This window comes from Protopterus annectens, chromosome 9.part0 (genome assembly GCF_019279795.1).
Source record: "Protopterus annectens isolate FY-2018-M chromosome 9.part0, PAN1.0, whole genome shotgun sequence".
Taxonomy (NCBI): Eukaryota; Metazoa; Chordata; order Ceratodontiformes; family Protopteridae; genus Protopterus; species Protopterus annectens.
In genome coordinates, this window is record NC_056743.1 from 114,084,388 (window position 1) to 114,110,202 (window position 25,815).

Sequence of the window (25,815 nt, forward strand, 5' to 3'; positions counted from 1 at the left end):
TGGCACACAAACCTCTTGAGATGGAGGTGCAACGTAACAGTGTGCATTAGCAAGGTACACATACTAATCAACACTAATTTGCACTGTAATTCCTATGATCCAAAGCCATACCAGCAGTGATTTTCAATAGCTTGAGATATTTTTCTATCAAACATGTTTCTGTCACTTGTGTTTCTGATATGTGTTTTAGATCGACTGTGATCGTGTTTTTTTTAATGTATTTTAGATCAAATGACACACCCACTGAAAGTGATATCTCAATATACAGAATCTTAAAAACTGTACATATTTTATGCAAGTAGGAATGTGAAGATAAGAATCCTTCAGGTCTAAAGTATCACAAAATGTTTTAAGAGAAGAGAAGAGGAAACAGATTTTGCAGGGTTAACATCTTGAACTTTTAGGAAGGTGTTTAGCTTCGATAAGTCCATAATTGGTTTACAAGTTCCCTCTCTTCTGAAAACCAGAAAAAGTCTATGCAACAGAATTAATTTCCTACATGTTTGGGAAGAACAGGTTCTATAATTCCCTTAAAATGAAGGTCTGAATTAATTGGCAAAATGAGGTGTTGGTGACCTCTGGGGACTTGAGGGACCTCTGAACTGATGATAATGGAGTTCTAACGAAGCTTGCATCCATTTTATCTTATTCCAAAAACATACGAAGCTGTGGTTATGAGTTTCCAAAAAGGGAAGGGAAAGAAAATGTTTCCCTGCAATTTTGGATAAGGAATGGCTGAAGTGAAAAGGAGGGAGGGAAGGAATGAGAAGGTAGTCAGAATTTATTATTTCTGTGAGAACAGAATCCTTTTGATGAGAGAGAAATGTTGACCACTTTCTGATTCTTGGGGCCAGAGGAAGGTGGAATCACAGAGACCAGTAACTGTTCCACAGATGCAGCTGAGAAGCACTGAAGATACGTAGTTGAATCTTGGAGACTTGATAAGCCTTACATCAGCAGAAAGGTAGTTTTGAGAAAACGAAATGCACTGACAGTCCCCAAAAGTAAATATTCCTGCCCATAACACATGTAATTTAAATAAATATGTAGAAGACAACATCATAAGGTAGATTTTTACACAATCTGTTCACACAAGCATTCACAATATAAAAATCCCTTAACAAGATGAGACAGTGTAACATGATTTCCCAAAACAATTTTCCTCAGAAAAATAACTTTGTGGAAAGATCACCAGCTAACCTTTAGTTCCATGAAGCCCACAGAAGGAGCACACTTTGGCGGTAAGAAAGCTCTGAAGCTTTTAGCCCACTAACTGCCTTTTATATGGAGCTATGCTTGAGCTTCTGGCAGTTAATGCATGTGGAAGGCAACCTTAAGCTTTGAAAAAGCTGGGCTGTTGAGGATATAACCCAAACAGCTTAAGCTACTACAACAGTGATCTAATGTTGAACATCTGGACCATCTTTGATGGCCCTCCTTCAACTGACATTCTTCTAACCAAAAGTCTTCACCCATCTTTCCTTTATGTTACACAATCTGTCTACTTACAGGTCCACTGATACTATCTCCATATCCAACATCATTTCCACAGAACTCAGCAAAGCTTGGCATCCTAGCCTATGATCAATAAGTGTTTCTTTCCACTGCAGCTAGTGCTATCCAAGCAAATATAACTTACTGCACGTGTTATTCATTATTTAAGTGATTGCTACTATTTTCCAACATTTTCATAGCATTTTAGGCATTTTGGTAATCACCTTGCAGAGAGGTGATTTACTGTATAAGTTGTTTTGTTGTAGCATTGCACTTGATGGTTCTTTTTTGCTGTGGTTTAACATTAAGAGTCCTGGGATCATCCATCTTGTGGCAGAAGTTGTTTGACTGGACTATATGAATTCATAAGTACTTTAAAATAGTTCAGTGTGTAGTCATTTATTGGCCACAAGGCTCAGAAGTTTGATTTCAGTTCCATTTCTGCTGGCATAAATTTGGTGCATTTGCATATCACCATGAAGCAGCAGTTGCAGCACCGTGTACAGATGCAAACATCTAGAAAGTGAAGTTTATTTATGAAACTACCACTAGTACTGAAACCTGCAACTTGGTGGACCTACAACAAAGTCATTGCATGGAGACAAGCTTAGACCAGTTAATTTACACTTTGTACAGCACTAATATTATATCTTAGCAGTATCTAAACAAGTTTAGTGCCTAACCCCAGAGAGCACCCTATGAAAACTTTGTATAACCCAGTCCTCAAAGTAGCCCAAATTAATACAGGTCCAGACAACATTGATATCCAATACATCCAAGATGGATGCACACTGAGTAACAGCGCAATTCTATCTCTCCCAGTGTGAAAACAGAAACCTGGCAGACAAAGCCTATGGACCTATACTTTCTGGGAAATTTCAGTTAATGGCTAGTAAGTGCAATGCTTGGATGCCACAAAAAAAGAAATACAGAGGACCTGAATGAAAATCAGCTACAAAAGGTCTGAAAAAACATTGACTGGGAACAGTACTGCAGTTGTTCAGCAGAAAAACAGTGCAAGCTTCAGACATGACTTCCAGTAACCTAGAGGAAAGTATAAGACAACTGCACACAGACCTGATTAAAATAAATGAAACACTGATGGTATATATCAACTCAAACAACAAAAGGCTGGAAAAAAGGGACAAGGCTTTAAACTGATACTCAGACGAGGAGATAAAACTGCAAAACTCAGAGGTTGAAATGAAGAAATGCCTGGCTGAATAAGAGACTACACAAGAAGAGAAGTTTCAAAAAGTAATAGAATTGGAGAACAGTAAGTAGGGAAAACCTAGTCTCTCTGCTGCACCACAGAAGCTGGAAGGAAAAGACTGGATTCATTTTATGAAAGCAGAAATAAGCAACTGGACTGGTATTTAACAACATGAATTGTTAATTGAAAGGGGACATTGTATGTAAGCTCCAAACCTGGTCATGAGAAAGCAACCTAAACATTTAATAGTAAAGATGCAATCTTATCAGCAGAAGGCATTGATTCTGACAAAACTGTGGCAGAAGGACAAACTACTAAAAGTGGGAGACAGCAGTGTGTTTCTGAATAATAATTACTTATTGTACACCAGGCAGAAGAGAAGTGAATTTATTCCAATATTCTGGGAATGTTGAGAAGCAGACATGAGATTCAAACTGCTGTACACAGCTATCTTCAAAATATTTTTCCTTGGAGGAACAAATTCATTTTTGATGAAGTACATGCTAAGGAGGAAATACAAAAGTTCGTCCAACAAAAAGTGAGCCGTGAAACAAGAGATTCTGCTGCCTGTTCTTCTGATAATAAAGAACATCAGTGAAACCTTTCCCAATCTTTCAATGGAAAATGCTTGATAGAAGGAAAAAAACACAAGAGTAGACTAGAAGAATCAAGAGTACATTGGAAATTAAGCAGAGACAAGATTTGGGAGATGGAAATGAACAGAAATAAAACCAGTAACTTGGAAAATGAAAAATGAGGGATTACAAAGCAATAATTATATTTGTGAAACATGAAAGAACAAGCAAATCTGGAAATATTAGACTTTTTTGCTAAACTTGTAATGGACTCTAAAGCATATGCTCTACTTCATGTCACTGAAGTTCACAAAAATACTTACGAGAAGGGAAGAGGAGGGAGAAATTTGACAGTAATTAAAATTTTTTTCTTAATGGTAATATTTTAATAGTGCATGATTTTCTTTGCATGCTATAAAGTAAAGTTTTATCAGTTATATTTAAGTGCAATGGGGATACTGATGTAAATAAGTGCTTCTGTTTTTTTTTTCTCGTTTTTCTTTCTCCCTTATTCTTTCTATGTCTCTGTTCAGTTTTAAGAAATGCAGGCAACTGAAATGTAAAAAAAGAAGCAGCAGAAAAATCTGTTTAAAAGAGAATGACAAAAGAAAATAAGAGTGTGCATAGGGGGATGACTGGATTAAGGCCCTTAACTTGTTCTAGCAAGTTTTAAGAGAAAGGAAGTAGATGAAAAATATTTATTATTAGGGAAGCTTGTTTCTAGTAAATAAATGTATGCTTAGCAATTTTATATCTGATTCTCATGTCTCTAGGAGACAATCTGATAAGGAGAAATGGCTTGGAGATCATGTTTTCTGAAAGAATTCAAATGCTTTCATAGCTGAGAAAGTTATAAAGCTACGACAAAACCAGAGAGCACTTAGAAGTACAGGCTGCACCATGCACCTGGAAGAAAGTGGTAGTAGCTGTAATACCTAAAGAAGGTAAAGATCCATCAGATCCAGCTTCATACAGTATCATTTCAATACTAAACCATGCTTGTAAAGTGTTTATGTCTATAATGGCTAAAAGAATGGCAAAAGTGATGACAAAATTGATAGATATGGGTCAATGAGGTTTTGTGGAAGGGAGGCAAACAAAGACAGCATTAATAGAACATTAATGACCTAGAGAGAAGCAGAATGAAAGAAAATACCACTGTTGTTGGTGGGTCTTGATGCAGGGAAAGGATTTGACAGAGTAAACTGGGACTTTATGAGCAGGGCAAGGGAAGCATTTGCATTCCCTGATAAAATTATAAGGTTGATTAGGAGGAGATATGAGGGATCAGAGGTGAAAATTAAAGCTGGTGAGTTCTTCTCTGACAAATTCTCCTTGAGCAGTGGAACCAGGCAGGGTTGTCCTCTTTTCCCTTTGTTATGTGCATTATATTTAGAACCACTGGCAAAGAAAATAAGAGACTCAGAAATTCAAGGATATAATGGCTCTATTTGCAGATGATGTTATTTTATACCTGATATAACCAGAAAAGAGCATTTCTATGTTGTGGAACATTTTGAGACAGTTTAATATCTTTTCAGGATACAAATTAATGAAGCTAAAACAAAGGCAATAGTGGTAAATTATGTACCTACACATGAATTGGTTCAGTATTTTCCATATTTATGGGGACATGATAAAATAAAGTACCTAGGAGTATGGATTAAAAAGGATTCTGGTGTGGCAGCTAAAGCTATGTGGGAATAGTCTAAACAAAAGATAATATAAAAACTGAGAAACTGGAAGCTCTGTTACATGGATATGGATAGCAAGATACAAGCAGTTAAAATGTTTTTATTCCCTTATGTTTTATACACAGGTCAGGGATATTTTTATCAACCAGATGAGAAGTGGTGGATAACAAATAAAGAGCTGAAGGATTTTATCTCAGAGGGGAAGATGGCAAGAATGAAGTGAGATAGGCTGATTCTTCCAACAGAACAAGGCAGATTGGGATTGCCCAATTTGAAGGGGTATTTCAGAGCTACACAGTTAATGCTCCCATACATAGCAGAAGCCTATAATTCAAAGTGGAAAGGGATGATGATGAAACAGGGGGAAGCTCAAGAAACAAGGAGGAACTGAGATTTTGGATGTAGACCTTTAAGGAGAATAAGAATAATCATACAGAATATCATATTCATTAAGTAGCAGAAAGCATTCTAAGAACTAAGCCAACACAGGATTGGACAAAGGGAATTTTGCCAATAGAGATGACTGCAAATAGGGATACAAACAATAGGGGGCTGGAATTTACTGGAAAAAAAGTGACAAAGGACCCAAGGTATTGGGAGCAAATAACTAGAGAGGGAAAGATCATAGAATGGTAAGATGCCAAGAATCAGAGATTGCCTTCCCTATCAAGGATTGATATCAGAGTATAGGCAAAGAAATAGGGCATCCTAAATGAAAGACCATCACTGGTACAGTTTTTAATAGAATCTAGAACAGAAACTGCTGTTAAAAAGGAATAATTAGTAGAGCATGCAGAATAACTATAACAATTAGCCAGAGGAGGTTAGAAAGGATTGGAAAAAGAGACTGGATAAGCAATTCATAAGGGGGGGATATAGGTTTGTCTCCCAAATATGCACCAAAATCTAGATGATTTACATTTTTGCTTGGAAATGTTTACATAGACATTTTTATACCCCAAGTAGACTCCAGAGAATATGTCCTCAGGTAGACAGCAAATGTTGGATGTGTGATGAGGAAGAAACAGGTAACTGGGAACATATTGTCTGAGAGTGTAATGAGTTGACAGACTTTAAAGATTCCCTGCAGACTACTCTGTCAGAGACATTGGCATAGCAGAAGGATGTATCTACGGAAATTATTCTTCTGAACTATGATACAGTATCAGAAATTACTAGACATAGTAAGGCCTCGCTGAGTCTAATTATGGTGGTTGCCAAAAAAACAATTACAAGAAAATGGAAATCAAAGTCAAAACCAACTGTACTACAAGGAGTGAATATAGTAACAGAGATAAAACAACTGGAATTGGGATCTTTAGAAAAGGGTAGGCGCAAATTAGATAGGAAAAATGAGAACTGTGGGAACAACAGAGGGGAAGAATGATGTTTAAAAGAAGGCAAGATTTCACTGAGCAACTGACACTGACTGGGTAGATTATAAACTATGTATGTTTGCAACTAAAATTGTGTCAATACGGTCTGTGAAGTAAAATACTTGCAATTGGGGCAATGTCAATATGGTTTGTTTTCTTTTAAATAAATGTATAATTGCCCATGTCATAAGTGATAATTTAATAAAGATGTTTCTTATTAAAAAAAAACAACCAAACAACCAACCAAATGAAGAAAAAAATATGGATATTCAATTTCAAAATGTTTGTGCAGCCAACTTGGTATATATGGGCATCCTAAGATAAAGAAATAATTGTCTCATGTTCTCAGACACACATTTAGTCCTTAAAAAACAAATAAGTATACAAGAGATGTGCATACAAATTGACTGAAGGGAAAAATCTTGCATACCAACAAAGCTTATTATGAAGTAATAACAAGGTTGTCAAGAACACATGCACTGTCCACCACACACATATACCAACTTATACTGAGGCACTAAAAAGCAATCTTCCCAAACTTGAAAGATCTCCTAAGCCTATAATTGGCAAAACTTAGCCTCAGCAGTCTCCAAAGCACTCACCAAATGTAAAACCAAACAACACATATATATCTACACCCAGTAGAGCCCCAAGAGTAAAGCCCATGAGCAAGCAAATACATTATTCAGGACTATTGTCAAAGGAGACTCCATTGTATGACACACAGATGCTCCACTCATTAAACTGAACAAGGAGAAGTAAATGGTTGTTTATCTGGATACAGGATCCACAAGGTTATACATGCACTCAAGTCACTACACCACAGGTACCAGTATGAGTTTATTATAGTCCATGTAGCTGTAAATAACCTGAGACATATCCTCCCTGGGCAATATGAAGAGGGACATTACTGATCTCTCAGAATATGTATCTCAAGCAAGTATATGCTTTGCACTGAGCAGCATTTGACCTTGTCCAAAGATGATGCCACAGTATGAACAAAATATGACGGACTTCAATATTTGGCTTAGTTTCTAGTGTCATTCCAGGGGGATTCAATATTGGTCAGCAAGGAAGGGCATAGTTAACAAATCATACTGCTTTGCAAAGGATGGTCTGCACCTATTCCCACCCAGGCTTAAGAATATTGACTAAAACTATCTGCCCCTTACAGTTGTTTAGGCAATAACAAGTTAACAAACATACTGAAATAGTGAATAAAGCCCATAGAAACCTAAATATGTTACTGCTCAATGCTAACAGCCTAAACTAGAAACTCCACACCTTGTCAGCTATCTTCAGTCTGGAGAATATAAATATCTGTACATTTGCCAAGACATGGTTTAAAGCCACCAAAAGTACTCTGGCAGTGCAAGGCTTCAGTGCCTTGTGCCCACTTAGACCATCAGCTACACAGATAGGGACAAAAGGTGGAGGAGTTTCAATCAGCATTAACAAGAATACCCCTAAGTTGGTTATGCAGGATGATTGCCCTACAGCTTATTCATCTACAAATCATCTTACACAAATTCTCATACCACATCCTAGAAAGCTGTAGATCACCATCTATATACCAAGAATACTACAGCTTGTACTTAAACCTACTGGAGACACTCACCATCCAACCAAATACCCTTTTCATGGGAAACATTTTATTGACCCCTCTATAGATTGGGAAACATACACTGCCTCAAACTTGCAGGGACAATAATTCCTGGACTTTATTAACACAAATACTCTTGACGAGATAGTGTGCACACCCGCCAGAGGTTTAAACATTATGAACCTGGTACTCATCAATATGGGCAAGTACTGCAGACCCTCTACCCAACCCCATGTCACATCTTCACTGGTGACGTCAGAACACAAAGCTGTCTCCTTAAAAATAAAAATCAAATTGGTAACCACTGAAAACTCTAACAGTTAGGAACTATTTCAAAGCAAGCTACTTCTTTTTAAGTGATAGTCTGTCAAAACTCAATGCCCCTCCAACCCTGAGTTCACAGCAATCTACGTAGAATTTTTCACAAAGGCTCTGTACGACAATGATATAAACAGCTGCACAGAGGCTACTGTACCTAGTAGAAGGAAGCCCAAAACAAAATCTAAATACAAAACACAATTGTGGAATTATAGCCTTAAAATCCTATATAACAAAAGTAAAAAAAATATGGCTAAAATCAGGAAGATCAACCCTCCATAATGATAGGAGCTCTCTAATTAAAATAAACAAGAAACAGAGAAGACTAATTAAGTCCAACATGGCCAGTTACAACATCACGGCAGCCTCACAGGCTAAAGACAACCACAAAGCCTTCTACAGCTATGTCTGAAAACTCAAAGGCAACACACAGCAGTGTACTGAACTAGTGGCCAATGATGCCACCTTCTTTGAGCAGTGAGACATCTGCTGGTTAACAAATACAGCTCAAACCACCTTCCCGACTCTCCTCTCCCTTGCCCCATTAAATATCCACTAGCATAGCCCCCCCAACTATTAGTAGGGAGCATGTCCTGCCAGCACTCACTAAAGTCAAAAGCACAGCCTCAATGGGCCCTAACTATATCCCAGGATGCCTCCTAAAGAGCTGAAAAAAAGAAGTTATGTACCTGCCATAACGTTCCATGTTAGTTGTCTTCATCTCGCCTTCCTTCTTGCTGTTTGGGTTCGGAGACGATCCTCGGCTCCGACTCGGCCATCTTCTATACCTCGAGAGCTGTTTACTGGCTCGAGGCTACCCCTTATCCCAGAATGCCCAGCGTCAGCTACCCAGATCTCATTTGTGATAGCGCACACTAGACATAAGTAGAGTAACCAGTTCCTAAAACTGGTTGTCAAATACACCTAAACAAGGAAAGAGTTATAAATTACCTGGCATGTGAAGTAATAAAAGATGCTCAGTCAGTGAAAACAAAAGGGAACTCCTCACAATCCTCTAGGAAGGGGGAAGGAGGGAAGGACGCAAGAAGGAAAGTGAGATGAAGACCACTAACATGGAACATTATGGTAGGTACATAACTTCTTTATGTTAAGTTGTCCATCTCGCCTTCGTTCTTGCTATTTGGGACAGCGTCCTTAGCACCTAAAATTCCGGGTGGCTCATTGGAACAGACTCTTCAGAACAGTAGAACCAAAGGAAGCTCTGCTCCAGGAGACTTAATCTACCTTGTAATGAGAGATAAAAGTGTGAGGGTTTGCCCAAGTGGCAGCTGCACAGATTGAGTCTATGGGCAACCTAGACTGAAAAGCTACAGAGGTGGCTAATGCTCTAGTGGAATGAACTTTTGGTTTAGCTGGTAGCTCTTTATTTCATAACTGATACATAAAGACAATAGTATCAGATAACCATCTGGATAAGGTCACTTTAGAAACTGGAATGCCTTGTTTGTTGAAAGCATAAAAAAGAAATAACTGGTCTGAATTTCTTAGTTCTATGGAGGTAAAAACGCAATTGTCTGTGCACATCCAATTGGTGGAGCTTGTATTCTGCCTTGTTGCTGTGATTAGGAAAGAAAACTGGGAGATCTATGGATTTATTTAAATTGTTCTCTGAGCAGACTTTAGGACTAAAGGATGGACTGGTCCTCAGAAAAACTCTGTCCTTGTGAAACACCAGGTAAGGAGGATGAACACATAGTGCTTGAAGTTCTGAAACACGTCTAGGTGAAGTGATAACAACCAGAAAAAGTGTCTTCCAAGAAAGAAATTTTAAAGAACATGATGCTGCCAGTTCAAAGGGAGGCAAAATTAAGGAAGATAAAACTAGAGATCCCAAGGAGGAGGAGGATCTCTAACTGGGGGTCTAAGAAGAGATGTTCCTTTCATAAAGGCCTTGCAGAGCTTATGAGACATGCTAGAATTAAACATACCAATATGAAAATTAGAAATGGCAGCTAGTTGTACTCTAATGGTAGCGGAAGCCGTACCATACTGAAAAGGCTGTGCTAAAAATTCAAGAATTTCATGGACTGGGGCTGAGAAAAAATCCAAATTTCTAGATACTGCCCAGTAAGAAAACCGTTTCCATTTACTAGCATATGTTTTCCTCGTAGTAGACTTATGTGAGGAAACAATATCATCACGGACTGCTGGGGAGATATTGGAAAGCCTGGCTAAGGTTGGAAGTGGAGTAACCAAGTTGTGAGCAGTTTGAAGAGATTGGTGCAATCCGCCTGATTGGTGAATCAGAAGATCTGGAACTGGGTCTAGAATCCACGGTTGATCCAGAAGGTGGAGGTGTAGGAACGGGAACCATATCTGTTGAGGCCAATATGGGGCAATGAGGATAATTTTGTAACCCAACAAATTTTGCTTTCTGTATGAGTCTTGAAATTAGGGGAAAAGGGGTAAAAGCGTAAAGGAGTCCCTGAGGCCAATCGTGGACTAGAGCATCTCTGGGTATATGACCTGGAAGAGGAAGTAGGGAGAAGTAGCTGCTGCATTTGTTGTTGAGAGGAGTGGCAAATAGGTCACAGCAAGGCTGTCCCCATTTGTGGAAGATAAGATCCACAACTTCCTGATTCAGAGACCACTCGTGAGGCATGAGGATAGCTCTGCTGAGCCCGTCTACTAAGACGTTGGATTTCCCAGGGATGTGCGTTGCTGTCAGAAAACATTGGGAGGAAATTGCCCATTGCCATAGTCTGAGTGCTTCTTGACACAAGGGGTAAGACCTGGTCCCGCCCTGTTTATTGATGTACTACACCACTGACATGTTGTCCGTTTGGAGGTCCCAGAAGGAAGAGAGTCTTGAAGGGCTTGCAACGCTAGGAGAACCGCTCTCATTTCTAGGTCATTGATATGCAGATGGTACTCGTGAGGTTGCCAAGTGCCTTGGACTGTCCTGCTTAGATAATGCCCCCCACCCTAACAGGGAGGCGTCCGTGGTCACTGTGGCTACCGGAGGGGGTTGTAATGAAAGGTCTGCCCTGAATTACTAGTGGGGAGACCATCCACCAAGAAAGGTGCCTTTTGCATGTTTCTGTGATCAGGATCATGTGAGACATGGGTAATTCCTGGAAAGATCACTGCGTGAAAAGAAGCCACTGAAGGATTCTCATGTGGAAACACGCTAATGGGACAAGAAGAATGGCAGCTGCCATGGAGCCTAGAGCTTGGAGGACATGTCTGACTTGAACCCTTTTGCTCTGCATTAGAATTAACACTTGTTAACGAATAGTGGAAACTCTTTCCTGTGGTAATCTTGCAAACATTTCTTTTGTGTTTAATTCTGCTCCTAAGTATGTGATAGACTGACAGGGCAACAAGACAGATTTTTCAAAATTTACTGTAATGCCTAGTTGAGTGCATGATGTGATTGTATAATCCCGTGCCTCTAAGAGTTGACGCCTGGTGGTAGCAGTCAGGAGCCAGTCATCTAGATAGGGAAACACCTGGAATCCTTGACGCCTCAGGTGAGCCATGACTACTGCCATACACTTGGTGAACACCCTGGGGGCTGAGGTGAGACCAAACGGCAGAGCTCTGAACTGGAAATGACTGGCCCCTTCCCGGAAGTGAAGAAATCTCCTGGAGCGTCTGTCCATCTTCATATGGTAGTACGCGTCCTGAAGATCTATCGAGCACATCCAATTGTCCTGACCCAGAAAAGGGAAAATGGACTGCAGTGTCACCATCTGAAACTTTTCTTTTTGTACAGATTTTTTCAATCTGCTGAGATCCAGTATTGGTCTCCAGACCTGTCTTTTTTGGTACTAAAAAGAATCTTGAGTAAGTTCCGGATCCTAGTTGGCCTGCGGGGACTTCTTGAATGGCTCTTTTTTCTAGCAGTCTTGAAACTTCTGTGACTGCTTGATCCCTTAGATTGGGTGGGACATCTGGGATGGGCTTTTTTGATTCTATGGGGGATTGATGAAAGGGAATTTTCTAACCTCCGGATATGATGGATAGTACCCATCTGTCTCTTGTTATATTTTGCCAGGCTTTTGGGTACAGCAAAAGTCTTCCCCGACTGCCTCCAGAGGTGAGCAGTCGGGCAACCCTTCAGGGATGCTGGAAGGGCTTGGCAGAGGTGGTTTCTCTGTCACCCTGGTTTTGCGGTCCCCCTCGGCCATGAGGGCGGCGTCTGTTATTGTTGTTTCCCCCTCTGCCCCTGGGGGAAAAATCACGTGCGTCAGGCAAGGGTTCCTGGGATTTTCAAAAACACATCTTTCTGCTCTTCTGCCCGTTGGGATAAGGAGTGGAAAAATGAACTCCCATGGCAGAGAGAGTCTTGTCTTCCTGCTCACACCTGGTCAACATGTCTTTCACCTGATGCCCAAAGAGAAAGGAGCCATCAAAGGGAGTATTGGTGAAGGACGCTCGAAAGAGTTCCGCAAATTAACACAGTTGCATCCAAGCATGTCTCCAGAGAGCCACACCTGTCCCTGTGGCTCTGCTCGCTCCATCGGCTGCATAGGAAATCAGCGTCATGGAGGAGTTGGCTATGGAATTAAGAGTCACAAGCTGAGAAGCTACTTTGGTGGGTGCTCCCTCAGCTGTAGGATCTTGAAGGGCATCTCCAAGCTCTTTCAGGAGATCCCTTTGAAGAAGTGTAAAATGGCACAGATAGTTCAGGGACCTCATTGAAAAGGTCTCTGAAGCAAACATTCACTTTCTATATCTGTCCATCGAGACTCTTTGTTCGGAGGATGAAAAGATGAAGAGGTTTCTGCTAACTCTTTCTTGGTGGTAGCTGCTACCATCATGGCATCAACAGGCACACATTTGGAGAGGAATTGTTTGTCCTGGGGGGCTGTAATAAATTTGTTTAGTCTCCTCGGAGTAGGTTCCACAGCATCTGGAGCTGACCAAGCCTTTTGAGCCACTACAGACATGAGTGGATCGCATGGAGGAGACACCCAGGAGGTGGAAGGTCGGGAACCGAATGCGTCCAGGTATACAAAATCTTTCTCGGTAGGGGCTAGGGAAGTCCAGTCCCTCCTCTGTCTAAGCATTTCAAGGATGTCCGAAAAGGAAACATCTTCAGAGGGGGACCTTGGAGACCCTTCCAATTCATCCATGTCTGTATCTGAAGTGACAGACGCAGGGGAGTCTATGTGCTTCCTCTTGTACTTCCTCTTCCAGGGAGGCTCTTCCAAGTGATCATTGGAGACTTCGGTAGAAGAGGGATCACGGAATGGGGTGCCCTGGGGCATAGGTTCCCTATGCTTGGGGTCTGGAGGAGGAGAAGAGGTTGGAACAGACACCATGGGGGGAGGAGCCGATGGAGCTGGCAGTAGAGCTGTTTCGGGGGACAACACACTCTGCATGAACTCGAAGGCGTCCCGACTTCTAGGCAGAGAAAGCTCCAGCTCTGAAGAAACAGGAGTCTTTCTCCACATCGGGGGTGATGGCTCCGAGGCCGATGATGGAGCAGAGCACACCTGGGCCGAAGCTCCGAGGGGGAGAATGGGGTTGGACAAGGGTCCGATGCCACTCCCCCCCTCGGAGCTGAAGAGAGCGCCTCGGTGCCCAGATCCCTTGATAGAAGGTATAATCTAGGTAATCGGAGCCAAAGTCAGAACCGAAGGAGAGATGATGATCAGCGCTGACAATTCTACTACCTGCGGATCCATGCTCTCCGGCTCCAAGCTAAATGTAGTCGGAGGAGGAACAGAAATAGAGGTGGCTGGAGCTGATACCTGTTGAGGTGGGCTGGACAGAATATTTGCCAGTGCCTGTAACTTAAGCAACCTACTTACTACTCTCTCCACATCATGATCCGATAATCTAGAGGATCGAGAGGAGTGGGAAGAATGATGGCTACTTTCACTCTGTAACAAAGGTGAGTGAGGTGCTGAGTGGATGGACTCCAAGGATGGAGACCTCAGTCTCTTACGGCTCCGAGATGGCTCCGAAATAGCAGATGAAGCCGACGGAGGAGTTGTCTTGTCGATGATAGCCAGCACCTATCTACACCTACTTACTACTCTCTCCACATCATGATCCGATAATCTAGAGGATCGAGAGGAGTGGGAAGAATGATGGCTACTTTCACTCTGTAACAAAGGTGAGTGAGGTGCTGAGTGGATGGACTCCAAGGATGGAGACCTCAGTCTCTTACGGCTCCGAGATGGCTCCAAAATAGCAGATGAAGCCGACGGAGGAGTTGTCTTGTCGATGATAGCCGGCACCGACATACTTGGCTGGTCAAGTAAAAGAGTCGGCTCCGAAGGTGGAGCCGACGGCTTGACAGACTTAGGGGATTTCACTGGCTGTGTACTTTTCGCCGGAAAAGCCTGAGGCTTCAATAATCCCCGAAGGATTAATTTGTTTCAGCTCTCCTGCAGGACCCTTGGACTAAAAGCATGACATATAGAACAGGAGTCCTGCAGGTGAACAGCGCCGAAACAATATACACAACTAGTGTGCCCATCTATCAGAGACATTTTCTCACAGCATGAGTCACACTTTTTGAAGCCAGATATCTTGGTATCTTTAGACATTTTAGTAACAACAACAATAATAATAACAGGCTATATTACAAAAAACAAGAAACATACTTTTTTTTTTTTTTTTTTTACAGTTAAAGAACAGAAAGGAAAGCCTCTAATTTAAGCGGATATCCTAAGGGGGGGGAGAGAACTCTCTAATTTAAACGAATTCATGGTAAACAGAAGGGCTGCGAGTTATGGAGCAACGGCCAACAAAGCTACAATACACAAGAAAGCGATAAGGGATTATATCTAGACAAAAAATTGACAAAATTTCAAGAATAAACAATATATTAATAGAAAAAATGTATACTAAGCCTGAGCCAGTAACGAAGCAACCTCTCAGCTGAAGCAGCAAATGGGATCTGGGTAGCTGACGCTGGGCATTCTGGGATAAGGGGTAGCCTCGAGCCAGTAAACAGCTCTCGAGCTATAGAAGATGGCCGAGTCGGAACCGAGGATCGGCTCTGAACCCAAACAGCAAGAACGAAGGCGAGATGGACAACTTAAAATCATGATTTATCAGGACCACTTGAGTCACTTTTCAACTATAGCCTCAAAACAGGTTTTGCACCAAGTGAATGGAAGACTGCAGCAGTTATTCTACTTCACAAGCAAGGACCATCAAATGACCACAGAAACTATAGACCCATTAGTCTGATCAGTTTAATATGCAAAGCCATGGAAGAAAATTTCAGGGAAACATTTAACAAAGTCATGGGCAATAGTCAGACACTGGACCCAAGCCAGTCTGGCTTTGTCAAGGGAAGGTCATTACTAACAAACCAGGTGGACTTCTTTGAGAAGGCCACTGAGACAATGGATAAGAGGAAAATGGTGCATACTGCCACCTGGACCTTGCTAAGGCATTCAATACAATACTCCACTTCTTGGATATAGCTAACAAACTTACCAAAATGGGCATAACTCCTGTACATAACTCCCTGGATTGCCAGGTGGCTTACACACAAGACCCAGGATATCAGAATCGGTGAGACCACCTACACTAAGAGACTGGTACCTCAGGGCTCCTTGCTGGGACCCTCCTGTTTGCCATGTACTTCTCAGTGGTCAAGGCTAATGTCAAGGTTCTTTGGCTGACCAAGTTCACAGATGACTGCAAACTGGGAGCTATCAAAGATCGCTCCCCTCCCCCCCCACAATACAAACATTTTACAAATGGATTAAACAAATGATTGGTGCCATAGTCACAGATTAAAACTCACTGCCAAGAAATGCATTACAGTGCCTTTTGGGAAAATAGTCACTATTTACTCCACTGATTAGACACCACCTAAAACCTGACCCGGTATTTAGGGATCTGGGAACATCTGTAGATAGTAATCTGGTCTTTGACCAATACATGGCAAAGGTAGTAAGAAAATCATTCTATGATGCCTAACTCAAACAAGAGCATGGCATCTAGGTCCAATGAAGTCACAATGCCATTTCACTTTGTCATACCCACCATTGAGTATAATGCCCTCTATGCCCCCTTCAGTATATATTTGACCAGACACATACAACAGTTGGAGCAGCTACAAAGGTTCCTCACTAATCATATCCAGGATATAAACACACTGTCCTCTAAAGACTGCCTTAAAGCCCTGTCTCTATACTCTGTCTCCTACAGGTTCCTGAGAGGCACTCTATGCCTGGCATACAAGTCATCCTCTGATCCAGCTCTGATAGACCTTTTGCACATCCATAAAATGAACAGCATAAGAACCACTAGGATCCAAGGATCCCCATGCCCTAGAACAGGCTATCCATTAATGTGAAGCAAAGTCTATCCCTAACCGTATTTAGGCAGAACCTTGACCTATGGATGGAAAACTGAAAATTCACCCCAGGTCTGGACAACGTGTTTCTGACAGGCAGACGTAGACAGTAACTATGCCCAAACCCCCCCCCCAACATAACATTTAGAAACTTCCTAACACATCCCTCCTAATAAACTCCCATGAAACAAAGGGACCCCACTGGGTTGGGATGCGCAGCTATGTTTAAAAATGCCCTGGTGGTTGTTAGCCTACTATATACGTATGAACCTGTGGACCTATATAATTTTGATACCTGCAGATCCATTAATAGTATCTCCATATCCAAAATGCAATTATCCCTTGGGCAGTTTCCTAGCTTAAATGGGCCATTCCTCATCTTTTTACCCCTTCTGAAGTACCTACCCATAATATAAATAATCCATGGTGGAGCATACCTCCTCTCCCAACCCCTCCATATTAATGAGACAGGCAAATAAGACCATCCATTATCACTTCCACTGGGATGTTGCTCAATACTCCTATTGATCCAAGTCTGTCAAAATGCTAGTTCTTGACCCTGCCTGTCATCATGTTGTCTGTTCTTGAGCTTTTCAACTGATATGCAGGTGGTCTTTAAGTAGCACAAAAGCCATAACAGTGAAAATGCATTTCTACTCCACCAGTGACATAATCCAAATCACTCTGTCACAGAACTTGTATGAAAGCTTGTCCTTCTGTGACCCAGAGCAGTCCACATTTTTGTACCCAAGTACCTGAATTCACTACAAAGCTAACATGAAGTAAATTTGTCACTGTCTACTTCAAGCACTCCAATGTCACAAGGCTTGTTTTAGTAGTACTTAGCAGCCTTGCCAGTACCTCTAGTTCTTTTGTAATATTATTTGCAAACACGTAATGAGTTAAAAGCTCATATGCAAACTATTCTCTGCAATTTTCCTGTTTATACTTTTACTGAACACTTCAACTAGCACAACCAAAATCCTTCAGCTGCTACACTCCTGCATTTGACAACGGATTTTCTAACTGATGTATTGTACAGAATACATACATATGGCTAAACATGAATTATATCCTGCTTAGAATGCAGAATCTTCATTTCTATGTCTGTCATTTATAATTCTAACACTTTCAACAATGAAGAATGCTTTGCAGTGCTGCACAGTGTTCTACATTTTCATTAATAATCTCATACAAGTACTATGTCTCACAAAGGGTGAAACAAAGTCATACTTTCTTTGCTAGGACACTGTTATTGACAAACTGAAACAAAAAGACAGTCTGCTATCTGGTCATTCAGGGCATCCACCAGCAAAAGTGACAGCTCAGGTTCAGAATGGATAAAGGTCTCCAGCAGAGCCGACAAGTTTGGAAAAAAAAAACAGTACTGAGCTTCATTCAGATGCTCTACCGTTATTTTTTTTTAACTCGTCATGTTATGGAATGACCCATTGAAGTAGCATGGATTAACTAAATACACATGTGAACACATACCAGACAGGATGCAATTAATATAAAAAAATGTAAGTAGAGAGAAAGGGAGAGAAAACACTCTCAACACTAAGAGACCATTACTGAATGACCTAACCCCATATACAGCAAACCATTTGAGCTATATAGCCAAAATAGAAACAACAATGAATCTTCAATGCTGAAAAACTGTGCATTAACACAAGACGTGTTCACTTGCCCAAAGGTTGAAGGTGCAGTCCATATTAATCCTTATACTGCTAAGCTCTCTTTATAAGCAGGTGTGGAAGATTTGGGGTACTTTAAGGAAAATGTAATGTGGGCTGAAGGCAGGCATCTCTGTTTTGGATGGCAGTGGGCACAGATTATTAAAAGAAATCTATGTAAAATGTAATGTTAACGTTGAACCTCTTTTTAGTTTTAAATCTACTAACTTTCAAAAGAAAAATGCAGTTCTGTTTGGGTAGTGTAATTCAGAGTCCTCCTTAGAGCTTACCTCGAGATTCATGAAACTCTAGTGTAACATGAGCATCAAAACCAAGGCTGAAGTAGTTGTTGAACACATCCAGTGGAAGCTAAAAAGGGAAGAAGAACAGTGACATAAATCAGTTGTCTATGCAGATCTAACAATTAAAAGCTAAAAAAATGAAGGGCAAATGCAACTAACACAGAGTGCAAAGAGAATCACACTTTTCTCAGATGCCTTTCATGGCTGATGCCAGTAATTTATAAAGTACACATATGACAGCATTCTCATCATAACAGTCGATCTCTCACACTCACAGGAGTGTGTGCGCGCGCGCGCACACACACACACACACACACACACACACACACACACACACACACACACACACACACACACACACATTCTCTCTCTCTCTCTCTGCATTGATAAGATAAATCTGGTTTCTACACAGCACTGCAACTGTGACCTGGACTCTTCTTGCTGTGTGCCTTGGGAGGAAGCATGCATTGATGTTGGATAGCATTTGCCTACCATAAAGTCAGTTTAGTTTGGTACCATTTTTTGTTTCTTTCTAAGTAAAAATATTATGCAATACAAACAAGTTACGCTGAACAAATAATAACTGCTACTTTGCAACACATTTTAACTATATAAACATTAAAATTGAAAGCTTTTCCACTTTCAACAATACACAAAGAGCCTAGCAGGATCCATATCAATGTGTAATTCCAAACACAAGTATAACAGATGGATGACAGAATTACTACACAGGTCTCCCTCAAAGACCTACACTTACAGTGAATATCCTCTCAAAACTGTACTATTTATCATTGCAGAGGGTCACTGTAGCAGTAAGTTATAACATATGAACAGTAACATGCAGTGTTAAGGAGTAGTCTGGGATGAGGGCAGTTATAGGACACCATGGAGAGTCACAGCTCAGCCTACAATCTCTCAACAAAAGATAAAGTTCACCTAGAAACCCAGATGCTGAACAAATTGGCTAAGGGTGTAATGGATAAAGCTTGCCCCTATATCCTGATGGAAAAGGGGGCAGGATGTTGATGAAATCCCAGAAAAGTAGCACCATCTTAGGGAAGGTACATAAGTGCACTTTGTACTCATACAGACTTGAAGGCATGAGCTCATCCAAAGAATTCACTGAGCCTAGCTCATAAATACATACAAAATCATGCATATTCTGGCATGGCATAGCAATAATTGCACTGGTTTAGGTGGCCAAAAGAGGGCTGTTTGAAGTAGTTAAAAATCTCCTAACATCACTGCACATAGATGTGATCTCTGCCTTTTTTAACTCTTCTACAAGTGTCATCGGATGAAACTAAGGCCCAAAACATTTACTTAAGAGCCAACCGTGTCTGTGTGCTTGGCATTTAACTTGTGGATGTGTACACAACTGCCTACAATGCAGCCTGTATCATATCCGGTGTTGAAAAAATGTCTAAGGAAAACAGGAGAAATGGCCTCAGCACTAGTGGAGTATGCTGTGTCAAGAACCAAGTGTTTTGTTATACATATTATAACAAAAGGCAATATAATCCACCATCCACTTATACAGTGTTTTGTGAAAGTCGGACCTCACACAGCTTTCATGAAGGTGCTGCCAATTTTCCTTTCCCAGAAAGTATACTTTTGAAAGACTCATTTGGAGACTGATGGGCAATGTTAAAATGTTCACTGCTTGCACAATGGGGTAGGTTCTAGACCCTGCTTAAATCTTTAATTGTCACATTACTGGAAACTGTCTGTATTAGTCTGAAGTTGTGTCTGTTTCAAATTCAGTTAAATGCTCTCAGCATTAGGTAGTCACTCTCATTTCTTTGGTAATATTACAGAGAAAGTTTTTATTAAAAGACCAAGTACCGCAGACTTACGAAGATTCAAGATGAGACTCCCATGCATAATTCTAAACATTTGTTTTCAGAAAATGGGTTGGTATACCTAAAGAGAAGAGATTTCCTAAGAACACATTGTATGGTTGGGCCAGTGATCTAAATTCTGTACCATCTAATGGCAGGACCATCATCAGTTTATGAAGAGTACTGCATCAGGACTCAGAAGTTTCTTAGGAGGTAATGAGTTATCCTAATATGTAGGCTTATATGCAGAACACAAGGACAACCAGCAAAGCCCACTAATATTATTTTGTTGATGCACTTGACCAACAATCAGTTGTGAAACTCAGTCATAATGGAAGGTTGGACAAGAGCTGTTCTGTAGAGTCTGTGCAAGTCATCTGGAGAAGCAGTTGGCTTTGTAGGAGGGGGCTGCTTGAAGAATTAATGGGACTTGTTTAGACTACACACTTGGACATTATAGAATTCCATTCAGTTGCGGAACTCACAGTCATAAGGGAAGGTTGGACAAGAGGTGACTTGAATTTTGGAGTAAGTTTTACAGATAAGGGCTACATTCTGCTGGTTAAGCTGTTTTGTAGAGTCTGTGCAAGTCATTTGGAGAAGCAGTCAGATTTCTAGGAGATGGCTGCTTGAAGAATTAATGGGACTTGTTTAGACTGCAAACTTGGTCATTACAGCTATCCGCCCCATGTGCTCCCTTCCTGCATACACACTCCTGCTTAAATCCAGAAGAACTCCAGAAATTGCCTGCTAGCCTGGTCTCCTACTAGCCACCTACTGTGAGGACTCCCAAATACAAACTGTTGGTGAATGTATGTACCAAACATTATTTCTGCTAAACTGTTACTTACACTACTTTAATCCCCATATATAGTGCTCACTGGCCTCCCGAGTGTGTGTTCTTTAAGCAGCCTACCACAGATCACTTGTTACTGCCCCCCTTCCTTTCTCTAAACCCTGTAAATCTCTTACGTACTACTTGCACCTTTATATTTCTTCTGCCTAATATCCTTTGCTCTTCCACTTCTTACCACTAGGTGGCAGCATCTACACTTAATACTTCTTGAAGTAGACTAATCTCCTGGGGCTTCAGCATATAAAGCTGATGTGACTTTTCCTTTTTAATTTCAAAAGTAACATACTCCCTTCTTCCTTTACCTGCTATACCCCCCATAATCTAAAATCCCCCTCCCTCCTTGCTATATCTCAAACTCTCTTTCTTTACTTATTGTTATCCTAGTCTCTTTTTTCCCTAAAGTATTCATTACTTACCCACTTACCATCATTCTTTGGATATCTATTGCTGATACTTTTTTTCTGCTGCACTATCTTCACTTGCTCTAACCCACTCCATTCGCCATGCGGGCTCACTCCGCCCCCTACCCTACCCCCATATCCCAACCACCCCTGTGCTGTTAAACTTGTACTTCTGTAACCACACCCCTTCCCCTATCACCCAACCACTGTCTTCTCCCTGTTAGCCGTCACACCTCTACTCCCTACCACACCTTACAGCTACATTACACCTATATGAAATCTCTCTACGTTCTCCACCCCAACTATACTTACTAACAACTTTTAAACAGCTATTCTAGCCTTCTCTCCTATCACTACCTATAGTACATCTTATACTATACTCCCTCCCTCAATCTACGCTATCTCCTATCCTTTACCTCCCTATGGCCAAAGCGTATAAGACCAGTTATACAAACCTACTACTCATAACAGCTTTTCTAGCTTCACTAACCATTCCCTATTCTTTAACCATCTACGAACACTGCTCACTTAGTGAAGTTCACCTGCCCCACCAACAAACACGATCAGTTTCTCAAATAATCTCCCACATTCACATTAACATAACCTCTGTTTCCATCTATATAATTCCAAAGTACCATAGATCCACCCATTTCCAAGATAAAAAACCCTAAATAGCTATTTTAAATTCCTAAAGACTATACAAAGACCTCAACAACACCCTCTACTAGACGGTGACATTCATCCAAACAGGGGCCCCCAGAACCAAACTTCTAATTCCCATACCCCAACAAAACCCTCTAACTCCCTCCTGACAGCCCATCTCAACATCTGTAGTATAAACAATAAATTAACCCACCTTCATGCACTCTTAGATATACACTCATTTGACATCCTCTGTATTACAGAAACTTGGCTGAAGCCTACTACTCAGGACCAGGAAATCACCCCTCCAGGATATAACATTCTGAGATATGATCGGAAAACCAAAAAGAGTGGGGGAGTAGCCATCTTTTTTAAAGCTGAACTTAAGTTACGACCTTCAATACATACCTACCCTCAAATACTAATGCTGAAATTCTTACTGTCAAACTTCAAATTAACAATTGTAAATCTATATACATAATATGTTCCTACCTTCCCCCTGGAAATAATATTAGTACCCTTGAAAGTACCCTCAGTTGCCTCTTAACTCATCTACCTTAGGAAACCATAGTATTAGGTGATTTTAATATAGAATGGACTACCTGCAGCTCCCCTAATCCTGCTACCCACATAAATCTTTATGGATTTTCCCAAATTATAACCACCCCCACTAGAATCCATAAGCCTAGCAGTAAAGAAAGCACCCTAGATTGGATCCTTATAAATAGCCGCCACGACACATACAGACCAGGTACCCTTCCAGACGACATTAGTGACCACTCTCTAACCTATATAATTAAACAAAAAAAACATAGTTTCACTACATATCTCCTCAAAACCTCACGTTCCAAGATGAATTTAAGGCATGTGATTAGTTACCTCTATATCATCTTCAGCTGGATGAAGCAGTATCTTACTTCAATACAAAATTCCTACAAATCCTTGACTACCATGCCCCCTCTCACTCAACCCGTATTAGGACCAAAGTCGCTCCCTGGCTCTCTAAAGTAACTAGGCAAAAGATCATTCTACGTAATAAAATATGAGCCAAATGGAGAGTGTTTAAAAACCCAGCTGACCATCTCAATTTCAAACAATTAAGAAACTCTACCAAAAAGGAAATTCTACTCGACAAAAGGAACTACTACCTTCACCTACAACAGACCCACCAGAAACAACCACAAAAATTCTGGTCAGGCATTAACAAATTGCTTCAGCTATGGCATACTAAAACTCCCACCCCATTAGGTATTACCCAGAATAACTTGCTGATGCCTTCAACAACTACTGCACTGAAGCTATTCAAAATCTAGCAAATACACTACTCCCTGTTAGCTCTAGCCTATCAGATAGCCCAAATGGCTCAGCTCCTTCTTTTTACCTACAACCAGTACCAACATCACTCATCTGCTCCCTCCTTCAAAAATTCAAACCATGCACCCCCTCAGCTGACCATCTACCAGCTGAATACCTACAAATAGCATCTAAAGTCATTGCCTATCCTATATCCATCCTTATAAACAGAACAATCTCAGAAGGAACAGTTCCCTCCATTTGGAAAGTCTCACACATTATCCCTCTGAATAAGGGTGGCTCTTCTACTGAGATTTCTAACTATCGACCAATAGCCTTACTCTCTCCATTAGCTAAAATAATGGAAAAATGTATCCACCGACAGCTAACTTCCATCTTCTCTCTCTCATAATTTACTTGTTGTCAGCATGGTTTTAGACCTTGCCACAGTACTACCACTGCCTTGCCATCCTTTTCTGACTGCATAAACAAAAATCGCAATAATAACTCTCTTTCCTCTGCATTATTTATTGACCTGTTAAAAGCCTTTGACATGGTCAACCATCACCTACTTATTGACATACTAACAGCCCCTATCACTTGATACCCAGGCTATACTCTGGTTTAAATCCTATTTAGATAACAGACAACAAGCTGTCCTCTGGAATAATAATTTATCTACACCCCTCCCTGTTAATATTGGAGTACCTCAAGTCTCTATATTAGGTCCCCTTCTCTTTTCTATCTTCATTAATGATCTTAAAGTTAACACTCCACAAGCCACCTGCATACAATATGCAGATGATTCAACTTTAATCTGTTCTGCCAATTCTATTTCCTCTCTCCAGACCCTCACTCAAACAGTACTTAATAATGTTAAAAATTGGTTTATGCAACACTGCCTCCTCCTGAACCCCAAAAAATGAAATTGTTGCTTTTCACTCCTACCCAAAAGTCTCCAAAATGTCATTTCACAGTAACCTCTAACAATGAAAGTACCATATCCCCAGACACTACAACTCAACTCTTAGATATCACAATAGACCACTACCTTAACTATGATGATCATATTAATGCTACTATAAAGTCAGTAAACAGAAAACTAGGCTCCCTTTACAGAATCAAAACCTTCCTCACACCATTGGCCAGAACTACCATTGCCCAAACCCACCTTATCTCTACCCTGTTTTATGCCTCTGCCATTTATACCAACCTATCAAAAAACAACCTGAGCAAACTTGCAACCAGTTACAATAACATTGCCAGATTCGCCACAGGTGTCCCTTTTAGAACCAATCACTGTCACAACCTTAAACAGTTACGATGGCTAGAACTGCAGAACCAACTTCATTATCAACAACTTACTATCACCCAAAAGATTCTCTTCCACCCTATGAATACCCCAATCCTCTCTAGTCTGATTACTCCATACAAGAATCTGGAAACACTACACTCAGCTAATAAGCTACTAGTTTCCACTACTAAATGTAATAACAAGGCTGGAGACTCAATATTCTCTAACTCAGTGGGAAAAACCTGGAACCAACTTCCTAATGAACTCTCTTCTCTTTCTTCTACATTGCTCTTCAAAAAATATCTCAAGGAATACCTCATAGCACACTGGCTATGCCCTTGCTCTAACCCTGACTAACATCCCATCTGCTATCTCCCACTCCCTTCACTCATCCCCTCTATTTCTGTCCTACGATGTCCATTTGGTTTAACTAAAAATGCCAACCATTACCTAAGTATTAAAGGAGACTTCCTCTCAGCTCTATTAAATGAGTGACTTACTCTAGAAGTACTCACCTTCTACTTAGCTGTAAGTAAACATAAGTATGTATGCCTGTACCCAGGCCTCTGATGTAAAATAAAAATAAGTTATGTACTTACCATAACATTCCATATTAGTTGTCTTCTTCTCGCCTTCTTTCTTGCTGGTTGGGTTCAGAGCTGATTCTCGGCTCCGACTCGGCCATCTTCAAAAGCTCGAGAACTGCTTACTGGCTCGAGGCCCTCCCTATATCCTATGATGCCTGGCGCTAGATACCCAGATCTCGTTTGGCAAGTCTAACTGCAGACATAATAATAAAGGAATCCTATCCTAGAATGCATAAATCCTACTGGAGAGACTACTAAGCAGAAGGAAATAGCCAGAGAAGAGTCAGCCAGTGCAAAATCAAGAGGAAGTCTTCTCGGTCCACTAGGATAGGGGGATGGAGGGTGGGACGCAAG

The 25,815-nt window shown here is 40.9% G+C and overlaps 1 protein-coding gene across 1 annotated transcript in view; it reads right to left on the bottom strand.

Annotated features, from left to right (window-relative positions):
• Positions 1 to 25,815, bottom strand: part of LOC122811072 (diacylglycerol kinase zeta-like) — a 3,109,428-nt gene that overhangs the window by 1,276,115 nt on the left and 1,807,498 nt on the right. The window contains exon 16 of the mRNA XM_044082630.1: positions 18,536 to 18,614. Within this exon, the coding sequence (XP_043938565.1) occupies positions 18,536 to 18,614 (79 nt within the window). The remainder of the gene's footprint in view (positions 1 to 18,535; positions 18,615 to 25,815) is intronic.